This window comes from Aquarana catesbeiana, linkage group LG12, assembly GCF_042186555.1.
Source record: "Aquarana catesbeiana isolate 2022-GZ linkage group LG12, ASM4218655v1, whole genome shotgun sequence".
Taxonomy (NCBI): domain Eukaryota; kingdom Metazoa; phylum Chordata; class Amphibia; order Anura; family Ranidae; genus Aquarana; species Aquarana catesbeiana.
The window spans coordinates 27,481,519-27,491,933 of record NC_133335.1 but is presented as its reverse complement, the minus strand read 5'-3'; the positions used below and the strand labels follow the sequence as shown (position 1 = coordinate 27,491,933).

The following is a 10,415-nucleotide window of genomic DNA, read 5'->3' as shown; positions in this document are numbered from 1 at the left end:
CAGACATGCTACAGGAGATGGTCAGAGATGGCAGACATGCTACAGGAGATGGTCAGAGATGGCAGACATGCTACAGGAGATGGTCAGAGACTGCAGACACGATACAGGAGATGATCAGAGACTGCAGGCATGCTACAGGAGATGGTCAGAGACTGCAGACATGATACAGGAGATGGTCAGAGACTGCAGGCATGATACAGGAGATGATCAGAGACTTCATGCATGATACAGGAAATGATCAGAGACTGCAGACATGATACAGGAGATGGTTAGAGACTGCAGACATGATACAAGAGATGGTCAGAGACTGCAGGCATGATACAGGAGATGGTTAGAGACTGCAGACATGCTACAAGAGATGGTCAGAGACTGCAGACATGCTACAAGAGATGGTCAGAGACTGCAGACATGCTACAGGAGATGATCAGAGACTGCAGGCATACTACAGGAGACAGTCAGAGATTGCAAGCATGTTACCAGAGATGGCCGGAGACTGCAGGCATGTTACAGTAGATGGTCAGAGACTGCAGATATGCTACAGGAGATGGTCAGAGACATTCTGCATACATTCTTCTGTCTGATTGCCCAGGCCCCCCTGCTGGTCAGGCCCGGTACAACAGGGCCAGTTGAACTGGCTTATCAGCGGCCCTGGGTGGGGGGACTTACCCAGGAGCTACTGAACCAGTAGGGGTCAGCTTTTTAGACGTAAGGGGCCTCAAGCACAGCCCCTGATATCGCCAAAGGACTGCACATAATATTCAGTGATTATAGCGTGGCAAAAAGCTGTCAGGGACTACAGACATGCTACAGGAGATGGTCAGAGATGGCAGACATGCTACAGGAGATGGTCAAAGACTGCAGGCATGCTACAGGAGATGGTCAGAGACTGCAGACATGATACAGGAGATGATCAGAGACTGCAGGCATGCTACAGGAGATGGTCAGAGACTGCAGGCATGATACAGGAGATGATCAGAGACTGCAGACATGATACAGGAGATGGTTAGAGACTGCAGACATGATACAAGAGATGGTCAGAGACTGCAGGCATGATACAGGAGATGGTTAGAGACTGCAGACATGCTACAAGAGATGGTCAGAGACTGCAGACATGCTACAAGAGATTGTCAGAGACTGCAGACATGCTACAGGAGATGATCAGAGACTGCAGGCATACTACAGGAGACAGTCAGAGATTGCAAGCATGTTACCAGAGATGGCCGGAGACTGCAGGCATGTTACAGTAGATGGTCAGAGACTGCAGACATGCTACAGGAGATGGTCAGAGACTGCAGACATGATACAAGAGATGGTCAGAGACTGCCGGCATGATACAAGAGATGGTCAGAGACTGCAGACATGATACAGGAGATGATCAGAGACTGCAGGCATGCTACAGGAGATGGTCAGAGACTGCAGACATGATACAGGAGATGGTCAGAGACTGCAAGCATGCTACAGGAGATGGTCAGAGACTGCAGGCATGATACAGGAGATGATCAGAGACTTCATGCATGATACAGGAGATGATCAGAGACTGCAGACATGATACAGGAGATGGTTAGAGACTGCAGACATGATACAAGAGATGGTCAGAGACTGCAGGCATGATACAGGAGATGGTTAGAGACTGCAGACATGCTACAAGAGATGGTCAGAGACTGCAGACATGCTACAAGAGATGGTCAGAGACTGCAGACATGCTACAGGAGATGATCAGAGACTGCAGGCATACTACAGGAGACAGTCAGAGATTGCAAGCATGTTACCAGAGATGGCCGGAGACTGCAGGCATGTTACAATAGATGGTCAGAGACTGCAGACATGCTACAGGAGATGGTCAGAGACAGCAGACATGATACAGTAGGTGGTCAGAGACTGCAGACATGCTACAGGAGATGGTCAGAGACTGCAGACATGATACAAGAGATGGTCAGAGACTGCTGGCATGATACAAGAGATGGTCAGAGACTGCAGACATAATACAGGAGATGATCAGAGACTACAGGCATACTACAGGAGATGGTCAGAGATTGCAGGCATGTTACAGGAGATGGTCAGAGACTGCGGACATGATACAAGAGATTGTCAGAGACTGCAGACGTGATACAGGAGGTGATCAGAGACTGCAGACATGATACAGGAGATGGTCAGAGACTGCGGACATGATACAAGAGATGGTCAGAGATTGCAGACATGTTACAGGAGATGGTCAGAGACTTCAGGCATGATACAGAAGATGGTCAGAGACTGCTGGCATGATACAAGAGATGGTCAGAGACTTCAGGCATGATACAGGAGATGGTCAGAGACTTCGGGCATGATACAGGAGATGGTCAGAGACTGCAGGCATGGACCCTAGCTCTGGGCCAGATGTAAGGGGGACTCTGATGGGGACCAAGATGTAAGAGATGATGCTGATGTAAGAGGGGACTTGGATGGAGACCCTGATATAAGGGGGATGCTGATGTAAGGGAGAACTCTGAATGGGACCCTCGTGTAAGGGGGACTTTGATTGGTACCCTTATGTAAGGAGGACTCTGATCTGATGTAAGAGAGGATGTAAGCAAGACTTGGATGACCCAAAGTAAGGAAGACTCTGATAACGAAGCTGATGTAAGGGGGACTCTGATAAGGAAGGTTCAGACTAGATTTATTTTTGTTTGACCTTTATTAATCGGTAAAGTTTATTTGGAATTTATTTGCTTTGTTTTACTGAAGTTCTTTCTCTGTTGTTCTGAATCATATCATGCTGATTACAAAAAAGCTCCAGGTAAAACATATTCATTTAATTTAACTTTCTTTATGTAGCGCTGGTAGATTTTCTAATCTACCGCTTATATGTAAATTTAGTGGGTCATCTGTGCTGTATATAGTTCAGATTCAATTTACAGTTAGATTAGCCTCTGTTCTAGTTTGGCTGTGTTGCGTGCAGTTCCACATTCTGCCTGTGGGTGTAGTTGTCACTCTGGGTCGGTGTTGGAAAGCAACAGGCTGAAACATATGAGTGCTCTTCTGTCCCGGAGATAACTCGGCGGAGGTGGCCCTCCGGGTTGCATTCTGGGAGAGGGTATTTATGGGACAGACGCCATGTTTCTGGGAGCTTTACCTCGTGGCCCTCCTGGCCTAGAGGCATGTGTTAGTGAGTTCTAGCTCGCGGCCCTCCGGCCTGGAGGGTTGCGTTGCGGCAGCCGTGCGGGTAGACCCAGAAGCCTGTCTGGGGCCTGCTATCGCTGGGATGGTCCTGGGCTGTCTGTCCTGCGGGAAGAAGCCGGACAATCGGGAAGATCCAGGGGAGGACCCGTCTTGGAAGGGACCATGCAAGGCTGGTCTTAAGAAGGGCCCGGTGACTCGATTGGAGGACGCATCTTAAACTAATCTACCGCACAAGTACTGCCGGGTCGGCTTAAAGGTTCTGGTACTGTGTTTGCTGTTCATCGAAAACTACTACATCCTGTGGCAGAGGATCGTACAGTTTTGTTTCACTCAAGTCTGTGGCAGAGACTTTTTGTTTGTGCTGCGTTCCGGCTGCTAGGTTAGTGAGAGGGACCTATCCGGGCAGGCAAAGATTTAATCCTGAACAGAGGATATATTCACCCCAAAGATTTAATTTCCTTAGTGCTACAACAAGAAAAGGTATTTGAACTTCCCTGCAACTCTTCTTCTACCTCTTTCCTGTTACTTCTTCCAGTTATCTCCCATTAAAGCATTGGAAAAGTACTCAAGTGACTGGTGTCTACGCTGTCTGATAATAAGCTCAACGTGTTGGTGAAACCACAGGTAAGAAGGTGACGGAAACGGCCCGCTTCAAATCAGCAGCTCCACCATGAGTTAGTGCTACATTTATATATAAAACTGTTTTCTTTTTCAGCCCACAGATATTTGTAAAATATAATGATTTGTAAAATATGATGATTTGTAAAATATGATGATTTGTAAAATATGATGATTTGTAAAATATGATGATTTGTAAAATATAATGTGGTCCTTTCTGTACTGAAAAGTTTCGAGACTCCTGGATGAAAAAACATGATGAATTGCTGTCCGGAAACCGGCCATTAGGTGGCGCTGTACTACGTCTCCTCTGCCCTCTGCTTTTAAACGTTCCGTGCAATAAGTAGAGGCCGCCGCTAGGTGTCTCCGGTGCAGCGATAAGTGATATTCAGGGCTCCGCTGTGTTCCCGGCGGTAGCGGCGGCGATGGGAGAGACGGAGACCGGGGGGGAAGCAGCGGTGGAGAGGCCGGGACCTCCACCAGAGGAGCCGGTGCTGTGGAGCCCCGAGGTGGAAGTCTGCCTCTTCCATGCTATGCTCGGCCATAAGCCCGTAGGTGAGTGAAGGCCGCAGCGCATCCTCGGGCTTGCCTAGAAGCCCAGCCCGGAAAGTGTGAACAATAGGCGGCGGGGGATGAGGAAGACCCCAGGGCCTGAAACATACTTCATGTAAATGTTCTGTTATGGCTGTGTGTCCGGAGCCAGGCTCGGAGTACTTGTCCTGGCTTTATATTGGAGATCCTCTATATACAATCTCTCTTTATTGTTCTCTCTCTTTGTATAATTCTACTAATGCCCATCCCCCATTGTTTACATTCATTACCTCAATATGTAGGGCCCAATCCTAACGCAGCGTACCCCGTGCCAGCGGGCATCAGTGCGTCGTGATAGGTCAGTCCTTGAATGGGAAGTCCAACGCACTAATGTGTGCAACATTCTCAGAGGCGCACAATACTATGCAATGCGCCAGGTAGACCTCCTTCCCTCATTTCCTTCCTTTTTTTCCTTCCTTCCTTCCTCCCCCCCCCCCCTCTTTCCTTCCTTACCTTCCGTTCCCTTCCTTCCTCCTTTCTTTCTTTCCTTCCTTCCTCCTTTCTTTCTTTCCTTCCTCCTTTCTTTCTTTCCATCCTTCCTCCCTTCTTTCTTTCCATCCTTCCTCCCTCCTTTCCTTCCTTCCTTCCTCCCTCCTTTCTTTCCTTCCTTCCTCCCTCCTTTCTTTCCTTCCTCCATCCTTTCTTTCCTTCCTCCCTCCTTTCTTTCCTTCCTCCCTCCTTTCTTTCCTTCCTCCCTCCTTTCTTTCCTTCCTCCCTCCTTTCTTTCCTTCCTTCCTTCCTTCCTTCCTTCCTTCCTTCCTTCCTTCCTTCCTTCCTCCTTTCTTTCCTTCCTTCCTCCTTTCCCCCCTTTCCTCCCTTCCTTTCTTTCCTACTTTCCTTTCCCCTTTCCTTTCTTCCTTCCTTTCTTCCTTCCTTTCTTCCTTTCTTCCTTCCTTTCCCCCTTTCCTTTTCCTTCCTTCCTTCCTTTCCCCCTTTCCTTTTCCTTCCTTCCTTCCTTCCTTCCTTTCCGTCCTTCCTTCCGTCCTTCCTTTCCCCCTTTCCTTCCTTCCTTCCTTTCCCCCTTCCTTCCTTCCTTTCCCCCCTTCCTTCCTTCCTTTCCCCCCTTCCTTCCTTCCTTTCCCCCCTTCCTTCCTTCCTTTCCCCCCTTCCTTCCTTCCCTTTCCCCCCTTCCTTCCTTCCCTTTCCCCCCTTCCTTCCTTCCCTTTCCCCCCTTCCTTCCTTCCCTTTCCCCCCCTTCCTTCCCTTTCCCCCCTTCCTTCCTTCCTTCCCTTTCCCCCCTTCCTTCCTTCCTTCCCTTTCCCCCCTTCCTTCCTTCCTTCCTTCCCTTTCCCCCCTTCCTTCCTTCCCTTTCCCCCTTCCTTCCTTCCCTTTCCCCCCTTCCTTCCTTCCTTCCCTTTCCCCCCTTCCTTCCTTCCTTCCCTTTCCCCCCTTCCTTCCTTCCTTCCCTTTCCCCCCTTCCTTCCTTCCTTCCCTTTCCCCCCTTCCTTCCTTCCTTCCTTCCCTTTCCCCCCTTCCTTCCTTCCCTTTCCCCCCTTCCTTCCTTCCTTCCTTCCCTTTCCCCCCTTCCTTCCTTCCTTCCTTCCCTTTCCCCCCTTCCTTCCTTCCTTCCTTCCCTTTCCCCCCTTCCTTCCTTCCTTCCCTTTCCCCCCTTCCTTCCTTCCTTCCCTTTCCCCCCTTCCTTCCTTCCTTCCCTTTCCCCCCTTCCTTCCTTCCTTCCCTTTCCCCCCTTCCTTCCTTCCTTCCCTTTCCCCCCTTCCTTCCTTCCTTCCCTTTCCCCCCTTCCTTCCTTCCTTCCCTTTCCCCCTTCCTTCCTTCCTTCCTTCCCTTTCCCCCTTCCTTCCTTCCTTCCTTCCCTTTCCCCCCTTCCTTCCTTCCTTCCTTCCCTTTCCCTTCCTTCCTTCCTTCCTTCCCTTTCCCCCCTTCCTTCCTTCCTTCCCTTTCCCCCCTTCCTTCCTTCCTTCCCTTTCCCCCCTTCCTTCCTTCCTTCCCTTTCCCCCCTTCCTTCCTTCCTTCCCTTTCCCCCCTTCCTTCCTTCCTTCCCTTTCCCCCCTTCCTTCCTTCCTTCCCTTTCCCCCCTTCCTTCCTTCCTTCCCTTTCCCCCCTTCCTTCCTTCCTTCCCTTTCCCCCCTTCCTTCCTTCCTTCCCTTTCCCCCCTTCCTTCCTTCCTTCCCTTTCCCCCCTTCCTTCCTTCCTTCCCTTTCCCCCCTTCCTTCCTTCCTTCCCTTTCCCCCCTTCCTTCCTTCCTTCCCTTTCCCCCCTTCCTTCCTTCCTTCCCTTTCCCCCCTTCCTTCCTTCCTTCCCTTTCCCCCCTTCCTTCCTTCCTTCCCTTTCCCCCCTTCCTTCCTTCCTTCCCTTTCCCCCCTTCCTTCCTTCCTTCCCTTTCCCCCCTTCCTTCCTTCCTTCCCTTTCCCCCCTTCCTTCCTTCCTTCCCTTTCCCCCCTTCCTTCCTTCCTTCCCTTTCCCCCCTTCCTTCCTTCCTTCCTTCCCTTTCCCCCCTTCCTTCCTTCCTTCCTTCCCTTTCCCCCCTTCCTTCCTTCCTTCCTTCCCTTTCCCCCCTTCCTTCCTTCCTTCCTTCCCTTTCCCCCCTTCCTTCCTTCCTTCCTTCCCTTTCCCCCCTTCCTTCCTTCCTTCCTTCCCTTTCCCCCCTTCCTTCCTTCCTTCCTTCCCTTTCCCCCCTTCCTTCCTTCCTTCCTTCCCTTTCCCCCCTTCCTTTCCTCTTCCTTCCCTTTCCCCCCTTCCTTTTCCCCTTTCCTTCCTTCCTCCCCCCACTGTACTGGGCAAATCCTTAGCATATACCATTGGCATAATAAGGCCGGGTTCATAGTTGTACAATGTCAGACATTGCATGTGATTCATACCACACTGCTGTGCAGATCACATGCGATGTCTGTGCGATACAAGTTCAACCGTACATATTGTATGGCTAAATTCGCATTGCATTCACACCAAAATGGTGCAGGACCATTTTTTTTTTGTTGGTCCGCACTGGAATCTGATCACATGGGTGTTCACATTAACTTTGCGTTGACACCCACAGCGGTTGGCAGATATCAGTGTGAACCGCCGGCAGGTGACATGCAGTTCGGTACCTTGCACTGGAATCGGGTTGGTTCCCGCATCGCATGTATGTGAACTGGCACTAAAGGTCACAGCATCCTGGTGGGCTCACTCAGTTGGGAATGGACTAGGCTCCAAACACATCTGAGCTCATCCCTAGTATGCACACATTTTTTAATTTGGAGTGTAAAGGGTTAAGTCATTGATCGAGGCCTATTACATATAGTAAGGCTGAATAAAGAATCGGCTAGTTAAAAAAAAAAAAAAAAAAAACGGAAAACCATATTACATATATACACTGTCTCACAAAAGTGAGTACACCCCTCACATTTGTGTAAATATTTTATTCTCTCTTTTCATGTGACAACACTGAAGAAATTACACTTTGCTACAATGTAAAGTAGTGAGTGTACAGCTTGTATAACAGTGTAAATTTGTTGTCCCCTCAAAATAACTCAACACACGGCCATTAATATCTAAACCGCTGGCAACAAAAGTGAGTACACCCCTAAGTGAAAATGATCCAAATTGGGCCCAATTAGCCATTTTCCCTCCCTGGTGTCATGTGACTCGTTAGTGTTATGCCCTGTACACACAGTCGGATTTTCCGATGGAAAATGTTTGATGGGAGCTTGTTGTCGGAAATTCCAACCATGTGTAGGCTCCATCAGACATTTTCCATCGGAATTTCCGTCACACAAAATTTGAGATCTGGATCTCCAATTTTCAGACAACAAAATCCGTTGTCGTAAATTCCGATCGTGTGTAGACAATTCCGACGCACAAAGTTCCACGCATGCTCGGAATCAAGCAGAAGAGCACTGGCTATTGAACTTCATTTTTCTCGGCTTGTCGTACGTGTTGTACGTCACCCCGTTCTTGACGTTCGGACTTCCTGACAAGAATTGTGTGACCGTGTGTATACAAGACAAGTCTGAGCCGACATCTGTCGGAAAAAATCCATGGATTTTGTTGTCGGAATGTCCGATCGTGTGTGTACGGGGCATAACAGGGTCTCAGGTGTGAATGGGGAGCAGGGGTGTTAAATTTGATGTTATCGCTCTCACTCTCTCATACTGGTCACTGGAAGTTCAACATGGAACCTCATGGCAAAGAACTCTCTGAGGATCCGAAAAAAAGAATTGTTGCTCTACATAAAGATGGTCTAGGGCAGGGATCTGCAATTAGCGGACCTCCAGCTGTTGCAAAACTACAAGTCCCATCATGCCTCTGCCTCTGGGTGTCATGCTTGTGGATGTCAGAGTCTTGCTATGCCTCATGGGATTTGTAGTTCTTCAACAGCTGAAGGTCCCCTAATTGCATATCCCTGGCCTAGGCTATAAGAAGATTGCCAAGACCCTGAAACTGAGCTGCAGCACGGTGGCCAAGACCATACAGTGGTTTAACAGGACAGGTTCCACTCAGAACAGGCCTCGCCATGGTCTACTAGTAGTAGTAGGGTGTTAATACTACTAACAAAAATAAATTATCCGAACCCTAACCTATCCTTAAAGTGGTAGTAAACCGCTGAAAAAAAAAAAACCTACAAGACAATGGCATAATGCGCTAGTATGCAAAGCATACTAGCGCATTATGAAATACCTAAGAACATTACCCTTCTAGTGGTGTCCGCTCACCACTGGGAGGGCTGACATCTTCTCCCGTCCTTTTTTTTTTATGGCAACTCCGGCACTGTGGGTGGCCGGAGCCACGAAGATGTCACTCCCACGCATGCGCACAGTATGCAAGACCTTCTGAGCGCATGCGCCGTTGACTTCAGCTGCTGCACACAGGGTGAATATCTCCTAAACTGTGCACGTTTAGGAGATATTCATTTTATTTACAGGTAAGCCTGTAGGTAAAAACAACAAAGCGGACTTTGCTACCGCTTTAACTCTAACCCCTTACCCTAAGGGGGAAAAAATACAAAATAAACGAATAGAAAATAATAATTTAAAAAAAAAAAGGAAGAAAAGCTAATGGAAAAAGATAAAAAAAAGCTGAAATACCTAGCAACAGATGATAGTTTTCTCTATTGGCTAAAAAAAATAAATGGCTAAGTTCTTAAATGCTGATTATTGTTTGTTCTGAGCTAACAATGCATTCATTGTGATGTTTGCTATGTGCTAATACAGGAGTGAACCGACACTTCCACATGATCTGCATCCGGGACAAGTTCAGCCAGAATATCGGGCGTCAGATTTCATCCAAAGTCATCTGGGATCATCTCCGCACCATGTACGATATGCAGGCTTTGGTGAGTGCTTCCAGCCACACCACTCCATTATCCCAGTCTAGAAAGGTAACGTGGTATGTGACAATATAGGTTGTTATCCACGCTTGAAAAATTTGAGTCCTATGGCTGACGTTTTATTACAAATAACTACGACGCCTTATTCGGTGAGCTTCAATGAGCCATACACGCTCCTGTTTTGTGGAATGTTAACACTCTACTTTGACAAACTTTTTTTTATTTTGTTACTCAACAACCTGTGTCCAGTATAAGGCCTCATACACATGTATATAGGCATAAAATATGTGTAATGTAAAGCAGGGGTGTACAGCCTGCCATAGAAGGGAATGGCAGTATGCGCCTGTACTTGTCTAAACAGCAATGGGGTAAATGTACTAAAACTGGAGAGTGCAAAATCTGGTGCTGTGCATGGTAGCATTCACAGCAGAAGCCAATCAGCGGGTGCCGCGCACTTAATGTCTGCCGGCACCCGCCAGTCGTCAGGCAGAGACTCAGAAAGGAGCTCTGCCTATGTAAACAAGGCAGAGTTCCATTCTGATGGGGGAAGGGATGGAGTTTGTGTCCCTGCAAAGCAGGAATTCCAATCAATCTCTTCCCCCTAGTAAAAGCAGCACACATAGTAACACACCCTCGATGATTAACCCCTTCCCAGCCAGTGTCATTAGTACAGTAACAGTGCATATTTTTTAGCACTGATCACTGCATTAGTGTCTGTTTCTGATTGTCCGCCGCAATATCGCAGTCCAGCTTTAAGTTGCTGATCGAAACCATTATGAGT

General features: G+C 48.3%; 1 protein-coding gene across 1 annotated transcript in view; it reads left to right on the top strand.

Moving 5' to 3' along the window:
- The first annotated feature begins 4,108 nt into the window (after positions 1–4,108).
- The window catches only part of MRGBP (MRG domain binding protein), a 13,653-nt gene continuing 7,346 nt past the window's right edge, over positions 4,109–10,415 (top strand). The window contains exons 1-2 of the mRNA XM_073607496.1: positions 4,109–4,329; positions 9,519–9,640. Of these exons, the coding sequence (XP_073463597.1) occupies positions 4,200–4,329; positions 9,519–9,640 (252 nt within the window). The 5' untranslated portion in view covers positions 4,109–4,199. The remainder of the gene's footprint in view (positions 4,330–9,518; positions 9,641–10,415) is intronic.